The sequence below is a fragment of the Bombina bombina genome, chromosome 2 (assembly GCF_027579735.1).
Source record: "Bombina bombina isolate aBomBom1 chromosome 2, aBomBom1.pri, whole genome shotgun sequence".
NCBI classification, from domain to species: Eukaryota; Metazoa; Chordata; class Amphibia; order Anura; family Bombinatoridae; genus Bombina; species Bombina bombina.
Window position 1 is genome coordinate 250,820,342 of NC_069500.1, and position 23,206 is coordinate 250,843,547.

Here is a 23,206-nt window from a genome sequence, read left to right on the forward strand (position 1 = left end):
GAGTCTGGGAAGAAACTTTGCAAGCCTCGTACTCTATAAACGGTATATAGATGACCTATGGAGGGGATCTGAGATGGAATTATTAGGGCTTTTTGAAAAAAATAATAAAAATGACTGTAGACTAAAATTTGTCTGTACTCAGAGTAAAGATAAGGTGTTTTTTCTTGATTTAGAGATTATGGTAATAGATAAGAAATTAGAGACCAAAACTCATTTTAAAAAAGTATAACCTTATACATGCTGATAGTTGCCATCTTAAAGCATGGAAAGATAATATTCCATTTGGTCAGAGTCAACGTATAAGAAAGAATTGCTCCAGAATCGAAAACTTCAAAAATCAAATAACCCTATTAGCAGATAAATTTAACATAAGAGGTCATCATGGGGAAAATACTGATAAAGCGATTAAAAAAGACAAAACTGTAGAAAGGGAGACTCTATTAAAATATAAAACTAAAGATAGAGATAATGATGATGCAATCAAAGTACCATTTATAACAGACTACAATGCAGATTTCAATTGCATTAAAAAGATAGTTAATAAACACTGGCATTTACTTAAGGAGGACAATGTTATAGGGAAAAATTAGCACCAAAACCCACTTTTATTTTTAGGAAAGAAAAAAATTTTAAAACTATACTGGCTCCAAGTGAACTGAATTATAAGACAAAATAAAAAAATCAGGTAGATATGGGGGGAGGGAAAATAGCTGGATTTCACCATAAAGGAATCGATTAGATGTACACAAAAAAAATGTGATCTATGTATTAAAATGTACTTGCAATTTGTTTTATATTGGAGAGACCAAGAGATGCCTCAGAGATAGAATAAGAGAACACTTGTGGAGTATAGAAAAAGAAAAGGAAGACACTCATTTATACAAACACTTTAAGGAAGTACACCATGGCAACACCAAGGAGCTACACTATTGGGGCATTCACAAAGTCAAAGGTCACTGGAGAGGGGGGGGATATAGAAAAAACCTGCTCATAAAAGAAGCAGAACTTATTTATACATTTGACACCTTATTTCCAAGAGGTCTTAATTCAGAATTAGACCTCTCACTCTTTCTGTTTGAATGACACAATTATTATATTCATTTACACATTATAGAAATAGTATATTCTGTTTTAGGTTTATATATAGTAACCACCTTTCACTATAATAATTTTCTAATATGTATTAATATAATTCTCAATAAATCACACTCACTAATAGGGAAAATCATCAACATAATCATTGAAAACAATTGTATATTTAAGGTTATATTTATGAAAACTGGAATGTTAGATGTATTAATATGCCAAATGTATAATACCTAAAAAATGCAAATGTTTCAACTGAAATCCTGCATACCATCTTAAAGAGAATGAGTCAATACCACCTTAATGAAAGTGAATTTGACAAGTGCCAATCATGTTTCCACCAATTGCAGACAAGGACACCATTTATAAGGGAGCCTACTACATGCCACAAACATCTTGATAAAGCCCTGAGAAGAGCGAAATGCATAGTTTGTGTGGCACTGATATCGTTGTTGTGCAATATACACAATTATTGTTTCTACATGGTCTATGGGCTTTTTAACATAACCCGGGTTATTATTAATTCTCCAACTACTTCAGAAAATCTAAGCTGGAATCTGGAGGGTAAGAACATACTTAATACAACTATTTTCCTGCGTGCAAAACACTAAGTGCAGGTTTTAAGTTTCATATTGCCAATTGTCTGTAATGGCAAAAGCAACTAGCTGTCTACAGAAACCATTATCTGTTTACCTTGCTAAGACGGAGGACAATCCATGACGTCAGACGCTAACAGTCACGTGGAACAACTTGCTTGGAAAGTAACTCCGAGAAGGAGCAGAAGTACCTCTTTATACAAAAGGGTAATATACCAACTACACGAAAGGGTAATACACCTGCTTACCAGTCCGGAATCTCTACAGTAATACAGGTATTATCCATCTATTATATATTGGAAAAAACTGTGATCTTTGATAAGTTTCTTTGGCTCTGAAGTGAACCTTAACCACTCTGAGAGGTACCGTGTTTGTTCATAGAGCAACTGAATTACCAATTGGAGTGGTATTTGATTGAAAGTCTTGCAGTACGCATTATTGGTAGTATACATTAATAAGTCTGAGTAACAATAGTTTGGATTTGCAACAAAAAAGTATCATCTAATATAACGGACACTGTTACATTTTATTTTATTTTTTGAATGATAGCCTGTTACAGCTTAACGTACATTGTAAATGCTACATGTTTTATATTACGCCTGACTAATTAGGCTATCTTGTTTTATAGGGAGACGTCCCATATTTTATCTTATTGTTATACTTTTAATAAATATCTTTGAATATTTGAAAGTGTTGATATCTTTAGCCCAATAGGCGCCCTCTCTATACATAAGCTTTTGCTTAGTACTGTTTTTCTTAGACAACACTATGGGGAAGCTGTCTTTTAGAGAGGTGTATGATACCAATTCCTATAGCGCAAAACTATTCTCTTAAAATCACTATATGTATATAATAGTCAAATAGTGATATCTTGTACCACTAACGAGATCTGCAGGAAATGATACAACAACATCTAGAAATGGTCTTTGTTTACTTGAGATTTAACTGCTTGTCTTTCTGTCTTGTTTGTTGCCGATGTAGATCTTTTGCCCATATTTTTCAAACAGCAGCCTCACAATAGTGTTTTAAAGAATTGTGATTTACACTTATTTATACTTACAGTGATAATATTAGGCAAAGACAAACCCCCTTCTGTACAGTTAAGTTCAAAACTTTCGGCAAAATATTAAACCTCATAAATTAGCAGTTTCATGATAAACAATATAAGAACTGTTAAAATCGCATTAAAGTAGGTGATATCGACTGCGGCCACTTTCTTCCTATGGAGCATAATTTCCAAAATTTGCCAAAATGGAAATCAATCCTTTCTCAATGAATAACAAAAAAAATTAAGCAAACATGCCCGTATACAAATGGAATTCAGATGGTTTAACACTTATCAGGGTGGCTAATTATACACATATAAATTATTAATTTCCTTAGACACTGTACAAAGGGATCATTCCAAACACCACAATGTTTCTAATATTTTCTCTTAATTGTTTTTACACTATATTGCCCCATCTTTGTGAGACATGAGTTTTGGGCAAAGTTTAGGTAAAATTATAATTTGTGCAGTGTGAATGTGATGCAAAGAATTGTTTATCAGTTCCCAGCCTATAATAGTAAACTATGGTCGATATTTAGGAAACAAGAAAAAAAGGTGCTATGTAAATTGCTGAGGGGTAGCAAATATTAAAAAGGAAAAATGAACAATTAACGACAAGCAAAAATGTATTACTGGCAACAATGTAAACCCGGCTATTGACTTGGCAAATGCAAAGCGAAAATCCAACAGCTTTGTAAATTAAAATTGGTGGCATGAAAAAAACAACAACAAAAAAAGAAACAATATAAACTCTATAAACATTTCTGAATACTTTAATGATATGATAAAGTGTGTGAATGATTAAAGGGACTTTGGACTTATAGTACCTTAATAAAGTAAAAAAATTAAGTGTATACAGCCCCAAAAATAAGGATATGAAGGAAGTCCAATATAGATCAGCAGAAATAGTCAATAAGAAATATGGGGTCAGAGAAATGAGTCTCCCCAAGACTTGATAGCAGTGATATTCATACACCTCACAGGAAAAGGAGGAGAAACACACAATATATATATATATATATATATATATATATATATATATATATTCAAAAATTGTGGAAGAAAAACAAAAAACCAGAACCTATCTTTATACAAAGACACAGGAATTTTTTCTCTGGTAAAATTATGTATATGTATACCGAATGACTCAGGGTCAGCTGAAATCAGACGTGGTGCAGACCACTCAAATTTTTTTTTATATATATATATATAGTAATATATATTTAAAACAAAAATTCTGTATATGAAGAACATTGGAATGTGAAATATGTACAGTAAATATATAGTAAAACACATAAATACATATGTACACACATATATACCTATATTTATTATATATGCATATATACAAATATTTCAACATGATATGTATGTATATATATATATATATATATATATATATATATATATATATATATACACACACACACATTACAGCCCTTTGCAGTCAAACACCTTGTCATAAACCATATACCTTTTAACCCTTTTAACTTTTTTTTAATATTTATATGATTATTTTAACAGAAAGTGTTTATATGAGTGTAACTAAAATTTTAAATGTATATATATTGTGTTTAGTAGAAAAGCAAGGTAAGCGCTCCGATGTTCGGTCTGCTGCCCCAATGCACAATATCACTTTCTCACTGCTCACGCTGAACTGGTGTTACAGCCTCAGCAGCCCCCACAGAAACAACAGCACTTAGGTCCAGTGCTTAGGAACAACAGGAGACTCAACCAAACTTCCAAAATAGAACCAAGAAAAAAAAAATTTCAGTTCCTCGCACAAAAAGGCCAATTTGGGTAAACAGGATGCTTAGGTAAATGCCAAACAATAAGGCTTTATTTAGTGCTCATGATAAAAAGTAAAATCAAGACATGGTAAAGTTCAAATGCATTTCGTATACTCTCACTTTCTCAATGACCCAGGGTCAATGAGAAAGTGAGAGAAAACAACACGCGTTTGACCTTTACCATGTCTTGATTTTACTTTTTATCATGAGCACTAAATAAAGCCTTATTGTTTGGCATTTACCTAAGCGTCCTGGTTCTTACCCAGATTGGCCTTTGTGTATGAGGAACTGGATTTTTTTTTTTGTCTATGTTGTGTTTAGTGCAACTTATTTTTAACGCACTACCCTCTACTTGAGATTTTCATTCACGCTAATTCAACAAGTATAAAATGCAATTAAGATCTTGCGATTGGATTCAATTTCAACTTGTAATACGAGCACTATTTCTGTACCTCGAAAAAAGACAATATCACTTGCGTGCAACTATTAGCGTGCCACTTGTAATATAGCCCTATATATTTTTGACAGGTTCAGATTTGTTAAGGAAAAAAGTAAAGCTTACATGGCTGACACAGAAATCAGTCAACTCACAACGATATAGCCGTATCGTTATTGAATAGTATAAATTAAAAGCCTTTTACATCAGCAGAAAATAAAGAAATTATGTATATATATATATATATATATATATATATATATATACACCTATAATGCTGTATTACAGCATTTGAAATGCTAATATACATTCTTACAACAGAGTACAAATATTTATTTTAAAACTTTGAATAAAGCATCTTTTGTAACCTATCTGCCATTTGCACTTTTTTTGAATGGTTAACCCAATTTTTTGTTTTTTTTAAAAACTTTCTTGAATATGGGTGGTATAGTCAATCAAATGTTCTACCACCTGTCTTAGAGGGGGTGATGTATCATTTGTCAAGTGGACTTATGCTGTCCGCATTTATCATTGCACAAGCATCTGGTGAAATGCTTGCGCAATGTCGGCCCCTGCTCACTGGCAGCCAATCGACGAATTTGAAACAATTGGCCTCCGAAGCAGCATCCGCTGCTTGATAAATGTGTTCAAGAAATGGGGCAGACATTCACAAGTGAAAACACCACAAATAAAGGGTTAAAATCTGCTGTATCTAATGTTTTAAAATAAATGCTTTCAGTCTGCGGTAAGTGTAAAGAGCAGTTTTTAAATGTGTAAAACAAATCTTTATATTATCTGTCCCTTTAATGTCCATTTAAAACTAAACCTGTTGAATATAAAGTATTTGTGTATTAGGATGCATCATCTTTGTTTTTTGTATACACAATGGCTACATCACACACATCTCTAACTAGGACTACAGAGAATTTATTTAAAGTATTGAAAAGTGACATTTATAATCAATTGATTAAGCTGAAAAGTTGATACACAGTGAAATTGTTTGTCAAAAGGAGTCATGCAGTAGAAAAGGTTCGGAATGTTCTCTCAGAAGTCTGATTTGTGTCATCCATTTGATGTGAAGGTGTGAAACTTAGCTCTGTTACAATCAATTATATCTTTCATTCTGCCTGTGTGTGCTTTAAAGGGTAATTTAAACCTGAAAGCTTGATTTGAATTCATCTCAGTTATCCATTAAATGTATCACTTTGACTAAACTTGCTTAATGGAGAGGAACAAACATATGGAAGAAAATAAAACAAGAGAGCACAGTGATGAAGAAACCTGCTGGGAATACAAAGGGAATGTGAGAAAAAGACAAGGAGGAAGAAAAATGAGTGAGAATGATATTTAGTATAAAAAAAGGCAGGGCGCAAAGAAATAATATAAAGAAATAAACATTGTAATGTCAACCATATTTGTTCGATATGTTTGATAAAACAGTATACGTTTCTGGCATTGGCTTAGATTCATTAAACCTTATTTGTGAAGCAAATATTTGATGGAGAAAACTTACTGCAGCCTCACAACTTGAAAACTGAGGAATTGAAAGAGATTTGTATCCGTCCCTTTATCACAGCTGCACATGCAACTCCATTATCATTAATAGAGCTGAATCTATCTTGTGACTGTTCACTTCTTGCCACACAGAACAAGTTCCACTGGCAAGGACACAAAAACATTTTCAAAATCTTACAAAACAAGTAATTTTAAACCGACAAAAATATTCCCTCTATAAAACATTGTAACTTATGTGCACACACACAAAAAAAGACAACTTTAAGATGGATACCCAAAATGTCCATAGAGTCTATGTAAGTTCCACATGCTTAAGGTGTAGGTAAAAAAAAAACCTGACCACACCCTTAAAATGCCTCTGAACACCTACAGGTAGCTCCTAGTTTTGTCTGCAAGGTTTCTGAGACCCATCTTATTCTTTCCAGTGAGACTAATTTGTATGGCATGCATATATTTTACTAACCATGGCTAAACAATTCCCAAATATGTCAAAGGGTTTTTCAATTATTCTTTTTAATAAAAAGATAGAGGAAGCCAAAACTATGCAGGCAAACATATTACTAAAGAATTTTCTAAATACATTTTGAAAATTATTGTTATTGTGATAGAGAATAGAGATAATTCTGTGCCATATGTGAGTTGTGTTCAAACATTCCATCCAAAAAACATAGCTTCCTAGGGGGACAGCAAGTGTTTATTTCTATTTTATAGACCTATTATCTGCTTATTAAAACTTACTGCATTCCCAGAAATCCTTGTGAGCTGCTCTTTATTCATTTCTCAGAGATATGTCTGTGTCTGGCAGCAGTAGATTCCTCCAAATGCTACAAATATATAACTAAAATTCAGTTTTTAACTAATATATCTAAAAAAAAAATCCACTCCACTTGAAACTTTCTAGATTTTTAGTTATTAGGAATTTCAGGTCAACAGCAAATTTCATGAGAAAGTTAGGCACATTAGAAAATATGGTGCTTAACACACAAACTTGATACTAATTTAATCTGACAAATAGAGAGATAGACAGACAAGGTAAGAATTAAGATTAATATTGATCTCTGTGAGAATGCTGTTTTTTCATATATCCCCTTCTACAGACTATGGGCTCCATGTACGAAGCAGTGTAAGCTGCTCAGGAGCCCTTTCAGGCCACTTGCAAGCCTGCTTCCTGCAATTTAGGAAGCAAAAGTCATTAGAATGCTGCTCCTTACACTCTTTGCCACCTCTGAGGTGGCGAAGAGAAATCATCCCGAACTCACTCGCTCGGGGTGATTGAGAGATCCTTCTCTCTCATGCAGAAGGAGCGTGCATTAAACACTCTTTGGAGTGTATAATAAAGCATAAGGGCCAGTGGACGAAAAGATCCAGAGAAGGCGTGCAGACAACTTTTCAAGTTGAGAAGCTTGTTTGCACACTGCTTAATACATGGGGCCCTTTGCATTCTATATAAATGCTAATGTTGTTAAATAACATAATGCTTATTTTGGAGCCAAGCAAGGTGAATAGTCACATACAAATACTTCTATAAATCATTAATTCTCTGTAGTACAGAACAGTAATTTACAGGTACTTACCCTCTGACAGCATGAATGAGTCTCAGTGATGGATAGGCAGTTCTCACTTTCAGTTTATTCTTAAGAATTAATGCATTAACCCATTCCACATGTTTTTCTCCACCTTTTACCATGAAAGCTGGAATCCAAAGAACACTGTCATTGAGAATTGATAGTCTATGGACAAATTTCCATCTGTCACTCTCATTACGAAACCCTCCAAATGCTCTTTGTACTACTGATGGATTCATGGTAATAAAATCAGATTTAGTTCCAACGTCCTCAGCAAACTCAACTACAGGAGCTAGGTTACACCTAAAAAAGACAAGTAAAAGTAATGAGGAAATAGTATAAATCATATGTATTTATAACAACAAGTAATTATTACAAAGTGTGCAATAAAATTAGAACTCTATTAATTAAGCATAAAAAATATAACTGAGCACATTCGGGATGTGCAGTCATAGGAGGCAGGTGAGGCACTGCCGCACCTGCCATTTTGGGCATTTCTAAATTAAAAATCAATATCCCCCCCCCCATTTTTTTCTCTCTATATTGCTCAATAGAGAGAGGCAGCATAAGGGTCGGCTTTCTCTCTATTGCGCAATCTTGTAGCATACTCTTCTATCAGTAGCCACTCTGCTTCACCACCCAGTGGTGGTTTGTAGCTGCAGCATGGCTAAAAAACTACTTATAGAGGCATCTCTAATGCATCCCCTTAGGTTGCAGGGGAGATAATGAGCGCCGGTCATGTATATTCTCATGGTGATTGACAGCACCAGGAGAACTTGACAGGTGATGTTTGGCTCTCCCTGTGCACTGCGCAATATGCTCCACCCCACCTGAGGGAAGAAGGAAAGTGTCACTGTGTCAGAGCCTGTGCTTTGTAGTGAAGGACATCCGACAGCTGCTGCCTGGTTAAAACTTCTGCCACCTGGCTAACACTTCTTAGTCTGACACTGGTGACGAGAAGTTTAAACACTAGTCTGACTATTCCGGTAGTACATGTGTGGGGTGAACTGTTATATGACTGTATCAGTGTCTGATCCGATGGAACCTGCTCATTTACTCAATCAAGGCACTGATCCTGTCTGGAAGCCTCATAGCCTGTTTACAGAGAACCAGCTGAGGAATGAACTGTCTCTGCAGCTCAGCCTTTTGAAAGCAGGCTGAGCTGCCGCATTGAGTGTGTTGGGTAACAGCGTAGTGTCTAATGTCCCTTTGGAGTAAGGTAGGAGAACGATGTTCATCATGTTTTAATTTGCAAATGTTTGCCCCACATTTAAAAAAAATAAATAAAAAAGCAGATTCTGCAAGATACACATTCTCTCTGAGCCTAGATTAGTGTTTGACAACTCAAGTTCTCAGGACCCTTAAAGGGATATGTAACCCTATTATTATTATTTTTTGTTCTCTTGGTATCTTTATTTAAAAAAGCAGGAATGTAAGTTTAGGAGGCGGCCCATGTTTGGTTCAGCAGATGGGTAGCACTTGCTGATTGGTGACTAAATGTAGCTGCCAATCAGAAAACGCTACCCAGGTGCTGAACCAAAAGATGGGCCTGCCCCTAAGCTTACATTCATGCTTTTTCAAATAAAGATCCCAAGAGAATGAAGAAAAAATGATAATAGGAGTAAATTTAGAAAATTGCTTAAAATTGCTGCTCTAATTGAATAATAAAAGAAAAAAATGTGTCAAGTGCCTTACCAGCCTCTGACCTCACCGCACGTCACAATTTACCAAAACAAGACACTGGTTATTTAAAGTCACTACTATTATATCATAACACATTTCCAATAATCTGCAATGATACAAAATTCACTTGTATATATGTCACAGGCAAACTTTTAATTTGTACCAAATATACTCCTACAATAGTATCCATTTAAATGTAATCATAGTTCAAGCAAAAAATATATAAACTACATAAAAGAATGTAACATGAAATTAGATCATCATATAGCTACAATTTGTTACTTGTTTTCCCAGCATTTACTGCTTTTAAGAAATGTCCCTACCTGTTGTATTAAAATGGTGGTGTGTCACACTCTCTCTATAGAGGCCAAAAATGAAGATTTGAAGCTGATACATTTAAAGAAAAGATTAGACTGAAAATAACATGTAGAATAGATGTATTTTTTTAAAGTTTCATTAGTTGTTTAAATAGTGACAAATAAAGTGTAAAGTTTTAGTGTCTATAAAACAATAGGAGCTGCCATGTTGCTGCTGTGGCCAATTAGGGACAGTTATAAATAGGTCATTAGAGTATGCAACCAATGTCTGTGTGGAATATAAGTGTTTTGCACTTCCATTTCTATCAGGAACTGAAATACTCACAATTTTAGAATGGAATTACAGGAATAGGGGACAAAATGAATAATTAAAGTATATTGTAGATTTTTTTTTTAAATATGCGATTTATCATTTTATATTATCATCTCAAAGGGTTTAATGTCCCTTTAAGTTTTCAAAATGCTACATATTGTCTAAAAAAAGTTAATTGATTTGGAACATTTGCAGGTTACAGGATTTGCATCTTTGTGAGTGTCAGATAACATTTTTACTCAAATGCAAGGTGTTCATTGTCCTTTTAAACAAAACACGTTGAGAAAGAAAGTTTCCCTCATGTTGTTTTGCTGTGACACAAGGATGGTTAATTAATTAGCCAATATTAATTAAAGTGGATTACCTAATCAAGTACAAAACCTGTTGCAAATTACTGTAATCAATAAAAAAATACAGGTTGTTGCTTTACAATATTTTATCAACATTTTAGCAAATGCTGAAAAGTAAATGATAAGTGCCTTAGGTATTTTTTTGTTAAATGAGCACTTAGAATGTCTCAGTGTAGCCACTGCCCACTGCCAGATAAGAGAGCTACCATTACAAAATTAAGGTTTCCTTGTCACATGATTTTTGCAGCTAAAGTCCTTTACTGAACATGGTTAATACACTGATTGCAGCTAGCAGATAGATGTATCCTAGCAACACTTCAAAGGAAAAAAATGCTAATGTACTTTCCTGTAGAGACCACAGCCCATTTGTAGGGTTGTGACAAGAAATAATGGACCCTGCACTAATGAGATGAAACAAAGAAGAAATAAAAAGGTAAAATCCTTTTTAAAATGATGAAGAATACATATTGCAATCATTTCCATTAAGTATAACCCACTGCCTAGTGGTTTTATTTTTATTACAATAATGAAACATACAGTTGTTTCTGCCTTTTATACTTTCATCCTTCCACCACGCACCATTTTATTCCTTGATATGTTGCTCAGAACATATTTCAGCATGTTTGTGTTTTTGCACATTCTTAGAACACATATCAATAAACACAACTACTTCCTGCTGTGGAACTTATAGATTTAGCGTCATGCTAAATAAAATTGCTGTTGAAATACACATGCTATTTGCTTACATCTCATTGACAACGGCTTTGTGAATCAGTATTTTCTAAATATGCAAGCATTAGTTATGCTTGAAGTCTAAACCTTTGCTAAGCAGAATGCGTAAAAAGCAGAAGTTGAAACTAGGTTTAGCAAATGATCTTGCTAAAACAGTACTACGTGACTCGACCCTGACCACAAGTACTGTATGTGACAGACATTTAACAGGTGTCAAGCAAGAGAAAAATGCATAAAATATTTTTACAGGATATTTTAAGATGATTTGTAAGGTGATTTAAAGGGACAGTAAAGTAAAAATATAACTTTAATAATTCAGACAGAAAGGGCAATTTTAAACATCTTTCCAGATTGCTTCTATTATCAAACCTAGGTAGGGTCAGGTGGGAGCTAGCTGAACACATCGGGAGAGTCAGTGACAAGAGGCATATTTGTGAAGCCGTCAATTACCAACTAGCACCCAGTAGAGCACTGCTGCACTTGAACCTACCTAAATTTGATAATACTTGTAAATTGGAAAGTTGTTTAAAATTGCATACTATGTCTGAATCATAAAAGTATAAATTTTGATGTTTCTGTCCTTTTAACATTATTAAAATTGTAACATGATTTAGGAAACGTATATGTAATCACAGCTAATGTAACACAAGCTAACTACTCTGTTTTCTATCGGTATTGAAATTGCATATTGCTAAACACTGCAGAACCTGCTTCCCTGGAAAACCCCAAAAAATAGAGTAAAATAATAATAAATGACAGGGCAAGTGGAAATGTAACAGTGGCAAGTGAAAGTTAGTTAGTAAATGTTGAGTCTGAAGTCTGGTTGGCACACTGTATTTGCAGAATGTACACTCCTATAGCAGAACTGACAAACACACATTTTGGGCTCCATGTACGAAGCAGCGAAAGCTGCTCCGGAGCCTTTGCGAGGCAGGTTCGCATATGCGAGCCTGCTTCCCGCAATGTAAGAAGCAGCGGTCATTAGACCGCTGCTTCCTACACCCTGCGCCACCTCTTAGGTGGCGAAGCAAAATCACCGAGAGCTCGCTCGCTCTCTGTGATTGACAGCCCCTTCAGTCGCGTGATTGGTCGCGCGACTGAAGGGGCGGGCATTATACACTCCGCTGAGTGTGTAATGATACATACGGGCAAGCGGATCAATAGATCCGCTGCCCGTGTGTAGCGGAGGCGGGCGGACAGCTTCGCGAGTTAAGAAGCTGTCCGCCCGCCTCTTAGTACATGGAGCCCAGGGATATTATATATCCATGATACGTTATTTCTCTAGGGCTGTAGGGACCCCATTAGTGTTTATACTGTTACTTCTGAGAGGGTAAACTGGGCAGAGATAGAGAGATTGGAGAGGAAAAGTGAAGAAAAGGGTAGAGTTAAGAGAGAAGCAAGAAAAAAAAGAGAAGATATGTCCTGAGAGAGAAGGGAGAGGGAAAAAGAGATATTGAAGAGAGGAGGGAGTCAAGAAAGATACTTTAGAGCGAGAAGGAAGAGATGATAATTATTAAATAAAAAAAGTATGCTATGACCTTCCATGACTGGCAGCACTTCAACAATTTCATTTTTCTATCCAGCTGTTGTCTTCCCCCAAACCTCTGGTTGATGTTTCTAACTGCTATAAACTTATTTTATGTTAATATATTGTATGTAGCATTATTTAGCATGGCATAAAATAAAAACAATATTACAAAATGTTCACAATGGCTAATGTTTCCAAAATGTTCAATATTTTGGAAACACAGTGACAGTGCAGAATATGTGACTTTTAAAGGACATTATTGATAGGTCATTATTTAATACACACACAGCTTAACATTACCGCTAACTAGGGTTGGCACCTCGGCCATGTGTGTATTAAATAATGACCTATCAATAATGTCCTTTAAAAGTCACATATTCTGCACTGTCACTGTGTTTCCAAAATATTGACTCACATTAAAGAGGAAGTGAAATAAATTTTACACCCATCCAAGAATATTTAAAGAAGACTGATAATTTTAAGTATAACATTTTAAATCCTGTTTGATTATTGGATGTTTTTTTAAAAAAAATTATTGAAGCTATTCATATGAGTTGCAAGGTCTTATAAATATGGTTTCCCTAGAGCACTGGTTTTCAAACCTGTCCTCAGGCTTCACCAACAGACCAAGTTTTCTGGATTACCTTCGATGAGCGCAGGTAAAATAACCATGTTTACTAATCAGATGATTATTTCACCTGTGCTCCAGTTCCGATAACATCAAAATGTGGCCTCTTAGGGAGGCCCGGGGACAGGTTTTAAAACCAGTGCCCTAGAGTGATTAAATCAGATAATGGTACTCACTTTGGGCTCCATTCCAATCAATACAAGTTATTTTGCAAAGTGTGTTGAATAAATAGCCATTTTAACATTTACCCAATGCATTCAGGTCATGTCAACACTCACTAAACCTAGCAAGGAGACAGTTCAACACCACTATTACAATCAATCAAAAAACATGTTTTCAGCTGTTTCTCAAGATTTATCTATTTTTACTTTGAAAATTTTACATTTAGCCACCAATCAACAAGCAATACCCAGGTGCTGAACCAAAAATGTGCCGGCTCCTAAACTTACACGCTTGCTTTTTCAAATAAAGATACCAAGAGAATGAAGAAAACATGATAATAGTAGTAAATTAGAACATTGCTTATAATTGCATGCTCTATCTGAATCATGAAAGTTTAATTTTGACTAGACTATCCCTTTAAATGAACCAAACCAATTAATGAGGAAATCAGGGAGAAACAAATACAATGCCTGATGAAACAGTTTTTACTGAGAAACGCGTTGCATTGTTTCTCTTTTTATCCAATATTTTATTTGGCACTATAAGAAGTTGTGTATTTTACAATTTTTAAATAAATTTATTTTTATTTTACCAACTTTTAAGTGTCCATTATATCTTGGTGCTACACTACTAGTAGGGTGATAGTCCCTATCCCTATCATCCTGCCTGTATACCTTTTTTGGTTTACAACCTGGACCTGATGATCCCCTGCACCCTGGAGTTGTCTGTTGGGGCCTTGATCAGCTAGCTGGACTGCTGTAAAAATCCAGCCTGCTCATATGGGCATAATTGATTGCCTTTTCTACAAGTGAGTACCCTGTGCATATCTCTTACTGGTAACTCTTGAGATTCCTCAATGATCTGCACCATTGGCGCCTCTATCTATTCTATCTTTATCCCTTTAAATGAAACTAGATTAGGGTTGCACCAAAGACATGATGGAATTTTTGTGCACTTGTTAAAGAGAATGAAGAAGCATGTAAGCCTAGTTAAACATAGAAAACAATATGACTTTACACCAGTAGATTGGTTTAACACTTTGCAACTCAAATTTTTTATAAACAATGGAAACTCAGCCGTAGATTTCTTACTTAACACAGCAGGAATATTTGAAAGTATTTATAAGAATGTAATGGGTTATTCAAGCGAATACTAATCCAACACAGAAAGCAGAAGTTACAAATGATTTGCTAAAATTCAGCTAATGTTGTGAAGGACATATGGAAACGTTATGAAAAGAGAGGTCTGTTTCATAACTGTAGGATTCTTGTAGGTGAAATAGCTTTACTTATGTTTAATAATTTCATTTTGTGGTTGCTGCCACTTTTCAGTGAATAGGTAAAAGAAAGTTTGTCAAGTATGGGAAGCTTAAAGGAACACACAACCCAAATTGCTTTTTTTATGAATCAAACAGAGCATGCAATTTTAAATAAATTTCTGATCTATTTATTTTATCTAATTTGCTTTGTTATCTTTGTATCCTTTGTTGAAAAGTATACCTAGGTAAGTTCAGAAGCTGCTGATGGGTGGCTGCAAATAAATCCTAGTCATTGGCTTTCAGCTAGCTCCCAGAAGGGCATTACTGTTCCTTCAACAAAAGATACAAGGAGAATAAAGCAAATGAGATAAAAATTGGAAATTAAATTTGTATTAAAATTGTATGATTTTTGAATCATGAAAGAAAAACTTTGTGTTTTATATCCCTTTAATAAATATTAGCTAATTTTAGCTTAATTTTGGCATACATTTTAGCCAGATGGCAAGTAAAATCAGCCAATTAAATAGATTCTGTTTTTATTTTTCTTTCATCAAAAAGATCTGCCATGCGAGTGCACGTGTATCTTAGTTTGATTTACCTTCGCTGTAAATAAAGTTTATGATATCACCCCCTCTTGTCATATTGTATATTTACTTCAGCTGTAGCTCTACACACTTATTACACTGCCCCTCCTTTCAGACAAAGGTGATATAGCTCCTCCTTTATTACACTGCCCTCTCCCGTCAGTTTATATAATAATAACTAGTATTTATATAGCACCTTTCTCCCAGTGGGACTTTGCGGTTTAGTGGTTAATAGGTTTATTATAGCAGCGGTGTGGGCGGACGAAAAGTGCTTTTTCAGCGCTCGCTCTCGTAATTCACCAAATCGGCAACTGAATAGTAATAGTTGCTATTATTACCCAATTTGAACCTGTGACCTTGGATCTTTTAAACAGGCTTTTTGTTGTAGTCAGGGCATTTACCAACTGAGCTACCTCACCAGTTTAATGTCAGTGTGCTCGGGCCCTGTGTTAGGATTTTTAGCTAACCATGCAAAAGACACATTTTGCCGACCCACCCCCCACCTGAAGAAATTATGTAAGCTGCAATTACTGCTTCTTTACAGAATGTTCCAGTGATGTGTTAGGTTGACATAAAAAACTATCAGCTAGATTACGAATTTTGTGTTATGAATGAAAAAGCATCGTTATTCTTCATAACGCTGCTTTTTCCCTAACGCCGCTATTACAAGTCTTGCAGGTATAGGTGTACCGCACACCTTTTTGGCCGTCACGCAACATCAGTACCGCACTTTTAAAAAAGTCCTTTTATCAATGGGACTTCCATAGCATCTCTATTATGAGTTTGCCTAGGAGGTCAAAAAGTGATCGGTACACTCTATAACCACAAGATCCGTACTGCCATCTAAAGTCAGTAGTTATGAGTTTTACGTTACAAAGCTGTACCATAAAACTCATAACTAAACTGCTACAAAGTATGCTAAACACCCCTAAACTAACTATTAACCCCTAAACCAAAGCCCTTCCATATCGCAAACACTAAAATAATTTAATTAACACTTAATCTGCCGCTCCGGACATCGCCACCACTATTAAAATATATTAACCCCTCTTCCGCCACTCCCTGATATTGTTGCCACTATAATAAAGTTATTAACCCCTAAACTGCCACCCTCCCCCATCGCAAACACTACTAAAATATTATTAACCCCTAACCTGCCGTCCGCCCACACCGCCGCTATAATAAACCTATTAACCACTAAACCGCAAGCCCCCCACAACGAAATATACTAGATTAAACTATTAACCCCATAACCTCTAGCCTCCCACATCACTACATAAATATATTAACCCCTAAACCTAAACCTAACCCTAACGTAACCCAAAGCATAAGTCTAACCCTAACCCTAACACCCCCTAATGTAAATATAATTAAATAAAGCTAAATAAATCTTACAATTATTAACTAAATAATTCCTATTTAAAACTAAATACATGCTTACCTGTAAAAAAAAACCTAAGCGAGCTACAATATTACTAATAGTTATATTGTAGCTATCTTAGGTTTTATTTTTATTTCACAGGTAAGTTTGTATTTATTTTAACTAGGTAGACTAGTTAGTAAATAGTTATTAACTATTTAACAACTACCTAGTTAAAATAAATACAAAGTTACCTGTAAAATAAAACCTAACCTGCCTTACACTAAAACCTAACATTACAATACAATAAAATAAATTAAATTAATCAAATACAATTATCTAAATTACAAAATAAAAAAACACTAAATTAGACAAAATAAAAAATGAAATTATCATAAAAAATTGAATTACTCCTAATCTAATATCCCTATCAAAATAAAAAAGTCCCCCCCAAAATAATAAAACCCCTAGCCTACACTAGACTGCCAATGGCCCTTAAAAGGGCCTTTTGCGGGGCATTACCCCAAAGAAATCAGCTTTTTTACATGGCAATAAAAATCACAACCCCTCCCCAATAGTAAAACCCACCACCTACCCAACCAACCAAACCCTACAAATAAAACTCTATCTAAATAAACCTAAGCTAACCATTGCCCTGAAAAGGGCATTTGGATGGGCATTGTCCTTAAAATGGCATTTAGCACTTTTATGGTGCCCAAACCCTAAGCTAAAAAAAAACCCACCCAAAAAACCCTTAGAAAAACCTAACACTAACCCCCAAGGATCCACTTACAGTTTTTGAAGACCGGACATCCATCTTCATCCAGCCGGCAGAAGTCTTCATCCAAGCGAGCAGAAGTCTTCATCCAAGTGGACAGAAGTCCTCATCGAAGCTGGCAGAAGTCTTCATCCAAGCGGGCAGAAGTCTTCATCCAGACGACATCTTCTATCTTCATCCATCCGGCGCGGAGCGGGTCCATCTTCAAGACATCCGGCATGGAGCATCCTCTTCTTCCGAACATCGCTGGAAAATGAAGTTCACTTTAAGTGACGTCATCCAAGATGGCGTCCCTTACATTCCGATTGGCTGATAGAATTCAATCAGCCAATAGGAATTAAAGGGGAATAAATCCTATTGGCTGATCCAATCAGCCAATAGGATTGAGCTTTAATCCTATTGGCTGATCCAATCAGCCAGTAGGATTGAGCGCACATTCTATTGGCTATTCCAATCAGGGGGGTTTTTGTTTACATGATCACAGGTGTTAGGCTTCTTTTTTGCCGGCTCTCCCCATTGATGTCTATGGGGAAATCGTGCACGAGCACGTCAAAGCAGCGCTTGTATTTCGGTGTGCTATGGAGCTGAATGCAACCATATAGCCCGCACAAGCCTGCTTTTTACAAACTTGTAATAGCAGCGCTATAGGGAGGTGAATTAACGCCGCTTTTGTGGCGGTCGTTAATTTCCCTATAGCGCTCAAAACTCGTAATCTAGTTGTATTTTATCTATAATGATAGAGAAAATATATTTCCGTTAGAACATTAAATACTTGATTGTTAAAGCTATAATGGTTAATTTCTGCATGACATAAGTTACAAAAGTGGTGTCTCTGCCCAACATAGAAAATCAGTGTTGTTTTGCATAATGAATCAAACAGTGGTGACAGTGGTGACGATATTTAAAACACAAGAACCTGGAGGCTTTTATACTTAGACTGATACTAGCAAGTCTAACAGAAAAATGTATCAAATTTTAGATGGACAAGTTGTCAAGAGAACCAGCAAACGCCACTTGGCAACATTTAGTTGCAGAAGAGGTCTGTCCCCTGCTTTTCGACAAACAATAGTGTGAGAGCAGGGCCTGTCAATCACCCAGAAAAAGCAAGTTTAGGGTGATTTATTTCTGCCACCTAGGGTGAAAAAGAATTTAAAAATATGGGTTTTTTTTGTTATTCAACAAAGCAATTTACACAAATAATTAGCATAATTGTAACAGGAAGTAATTCTAACTGTATAATTGTTTCTGTTTTCTTCACTGTGCGCTTGTAAACTGTAAGTTATAGCATAAAATGTTAATGATACACACAGAAATCTCAGTATGCAATAAGTGGAAAAATTTCAGACTGCTTCTTAAATTAGTGGTTTCTGACTCACTTTTGCAAGCCTTAACTGCAAATTCTCATAAGCTGTGAATGCATCTTGATAAATTTTCCAATAAGTATACTGTACATTTTTCAAGCCCTACAATAGATCACATTAACTTGTAGTGAAAAAGTGGAAAGTTCTGGCCAGGGGACCAGTACAACTCATACTTATTTTGGAAGTGTCAATATATAGTGATGATAATGAGCATTTATACACTAATAAATGCAACACTCTGCACTATCTGATAATTCATATATACACTAATAAACATGTGGCTCTGTATAATTAATGCAGGGTATCTATACTGTTGAGGACTCATATAAAAACAGTACAGGCAGCCCTGTGTATTGATGATGGGTATCTATACACTGATGGCAAGATCTATGTACTGCATAATGATGCCAAACATTTATAAACTCAAAATGAACACAATGCACTGTATAATTATGCCAAGAATCTATACACTGAAATATGAAATAGGGCATGTGCTGAATAATGGCTATACATTTTAATGTATAGGTATGCATGTAGGCTAGACAGATATATATATATACAGTACTGTACAAAAGTCTTAGGCCACCATTAGATTTGTTTTTTTAGCAATGGTATAATGACCATCCATATTTATTTTCCGGTCTCTTTAAGATACAAACAGAAAATACAGGAAATATGTACACAAAATATAAAAAAACTAAATTTTCAGAGCAAAATATCCTTGGCACTAAGCACATCTTGAACTCCTTTGGGGAGACTGTCCTGAAGTTTTCTGAAGTAATATTCTGGTATATAATACTAGGCTTTTTTAGCACTTGCAAGAGTTCTTCTTTACATTTAGGTTGTCTTTTATTTCTTTCTCTGTCCAGTTAATCCCATACTGCCTCTATAATATTAAGGTCTGGACTCTGTGGAGGCCAGTCCATGATGGTCGGTGTTTTATCAGCTGTTTTTCTCTCCAAATATGAATTCACTTCTTTAGCAGTGTGCTTGGGATCTTATCATGCTGAAAAATAAAACCATTCCCAATCAGGCGCTTTCCAGAAGGAATGGCAAGATGAATTAAAACCTGTATGTACTTTTCAGCATTTATGATTTCCTCAATTCGGACAATATCGCCAACATCACTGGCAGAAATGCAGCCACAAACCAGATAAGACCCTCCACCATGTTTCACTGAAGGCCACAAGCACTCATTCTTCCATCTCTCTTCAAATCTTCTTGTCACATATTGTCAACGATTGGACCCAAAAATGTAAATCTTAGATTCGTCACTACATAATACTCTTTTCTACTCTACTGATCTTCATTTCAATCAATCAGCTGGATTATGAGTTGTGCGTTAGTCTTTTAATGCTGAAAATACGGTATATTTCAGCGTTAAAACAGCAACACAGCCATTACAAGTCTTGTCGGTATAGCTGTACCGCAAGCCTTTTAGCCTGTAACGCAATGTCAGTCCCGCACTCAAAAAAATATTTTTTTTTTCATGGGATTCCCATAGCACTGCCAGTACGAGTTTTGCGGTGAGGCTAAAAAAACTGCGTTACAGCCTAAAATGACAAGATCCGTTTTGAAATCTAAAAGCAGTAGTTATGAGTTTTACGCTACAAATCTGTGATATAAAACTCATAACTACAGTTTTACAAAGTACACTAAACACCCATAAACTACCTATTGACCCCTAAACTGAGGCCCTCCCTCATAGCAAACACTATATTAAATGTATTAACCCCTATTCCGCCACTCCCTGACAAAGTAAATGACTATAATAAACTTATTAACCCCTAAACCGCCGCCCTCCCGCATTGCAAACACTATTTAAATATTATTAAACCCTAATTTTCCATCCACCCACATCGCCCCCACTATACTAAAGTTATTAAGCCCTACACCGTTGCCACTATAATAAACCTATTAACCCCTAAACCGCAAGCCCCCCACAACGAAATATACTAAAGTAAACTATTAACTCCTAAACCGAAAGCCCCCCACATCACAATAAACTAATTTAAACTATTCAGCCGTAAACCTAACGCCCCCCTAACTTTATATTAAAATTAAAAATTCCCTATCTTAAATTAAATTAAAGTTGTCAAATTAAAAAAACGCTTAGATTTAGAGTTTTGTCGGTAAACACCCGTGTAGCTAACGCTGCTTTTTTTCCCAACGCACCCTTCCAACAACGCTGGTATTTAGAGTTGTCTGAGGGGCTGCGTTAGGCTCAAAAAAGGGTGCGTTGAGCCTAACTTAGCTCCACTTCAACTCTCAATACCAGCGTTGCTTACAGTAGTGGTAAGCTTGGAAACGTGCTCGTGCACGATATCCCCATAGGAAACAAAGCTGGCTGCAAAAAAGCAGCGTTCAGCTACTAACGCAGCCCCATTGTTTCCTATGAAGAAACACTTTCTAAGTCTGCACCTAACACCCTAACATGAACTCCGAGTCTAAACACCCCTAACCTTACACTTATTAACCCCTAATCTGCTGCCCCCGCTATCACTGACCCCTGCATATTATTATTAACCCCTAATCTTCCACTCCGGACACCGCCGCAACCTACATTATCCCTATGAACCCCTAATCTGCTGCCCTTAACACCGCCGACCCCTATATTATATTTATTACCCCCTAATCTGCCCCCCTTCAACGTCGCCGCTACCTTACCTACACTTATTAACCCCTAATCTGCCGACCGGACCTCGCCGCCACTATAATAAATGTATTAACCCCTAAACCGCCGCACTCCCGCCTCGCAAACACTAGAATAAATAGTATTAACCCCTAATCTGCCTTCCCCAACATCGCCGCCACCTACCTACAATTATTAACCCCTAATCTCCCGCCCGCACTGTCGCCGCTACTATAATAAAGTTATTAACCCCTAAACCTAACTCTAACCCTAACCCTAACACCCCCCTAACATAAATATAATTTATATTAAACAAAATAATATTCCTATAATTAACTAAATTATTCCTATTTAAAACTAAATACTTACCTATCAAATAAACCCTAATATAGCTACAATATAATTAATAATTACATTGTATCTATTTAGGATTTATATTTATTTTACAGGCAACTTTGTATTTATTTTAACTAGGTACAATAGCTATTAAAACAGAATTTATGCTTACCTGATAAATTACTTTCTCCAACGGTGTGTCCGGTCCATGGCGTCATCCTTACTTGTGGGATATTCTCTTCCCCAACAGGAAATGGCAAAGAGTCCCAGCAAAGCTGGTCACATGATCCCTCCTAGGCTCCGCCCACCCCAGTCATTCGACCGATGGACAGGAGGAAATATATATAGGAGAAACCATATGATACCGTGGTGACTGTAGTTAGAGAAAATAATTCATCAGACCTGATTAAAAAACCAGGGCGGGCCGTGGACCGGACACACCGTTGGAGAAAGTAATTTATCAGGTAAGCATAAATTCTGTTTTCTCCAACATTGGTGTGTCCGGTCCACGGCGTCATCCTTACTTGTGGGAACCAATACCAAAGCTTTAGGAAACGGATGAAGGGAGGGAGCAAATCAGGTCACCTAAATGGAAGGCACCACGGCTTGCAAAACCTTTCTCCCAAAAATAGCCTCCGAAGAAGCAAAAGTATCAAATTTGTAAAATTTGGCAAAAGTGTGCAGTGAAGACCAAGTCGCTGCCTTACATATCTGGTCAACAGAAGCCTCGTTCTTGAAGGCCCATGTGGAAGCCACAGCCCTAGTGGAGTGAGTTGTGATTCTTTCAGGAGGCTGCCGTCCGGCAGTCTCATAAGCCAATCGGATAATGCTTTTAAGCCAAAAGGAAAGAGAGGTAGAAGTCGCTTTTTGACCTCTCCTTTTACCAGAATAAACAACAAACAAGGAAGATGTTTGTCTGAAATCCTTAGTAGCCTCTAAATAGAATTTTAGAGCACGAACTACGTCCAAATTTTGTAACAAACGTTCCTTCTTTGAAACTGGATTCGGACACAAAGAAGGTACAACTATCTCCTGGTTAATATTTTTGTTGGAAACAACTTTCGGAAGAAAACCAGGCTTAGTACGCAAAACCACCTTATCTGCATGGAACACCAGATAGGGCAGAGAACACTGCAGAGCAGATAACT

At 36.0% G+C, this 23,206-nt stretch overlaps 1 protein-coding gene across 1 annotated transcript in view; it reads right to left on the reverse strand.

The window, feature by feature from the left end:
• ST8SIA4 (ST8 alpha-N-acetyl-neuraminide alpha-2,8-sialyltransferase 4) overlaps window positions 1–23,206 on the reverse strand; it is a 409,079-nt gene that overhangs the window by 142,408 nt on the left and 243,465 nt on the right. The window contains exon 4 of the mRNA XM_053701515.1: window positions 8,046–8,339. Coding sequence (XP_053557490.1) covers window positions 8,046–8,339 — 294 coding nt within the window. The remainder of the gene's footprint in view (window positions 1–8,045; window positions 8,340–23,206) is intronic.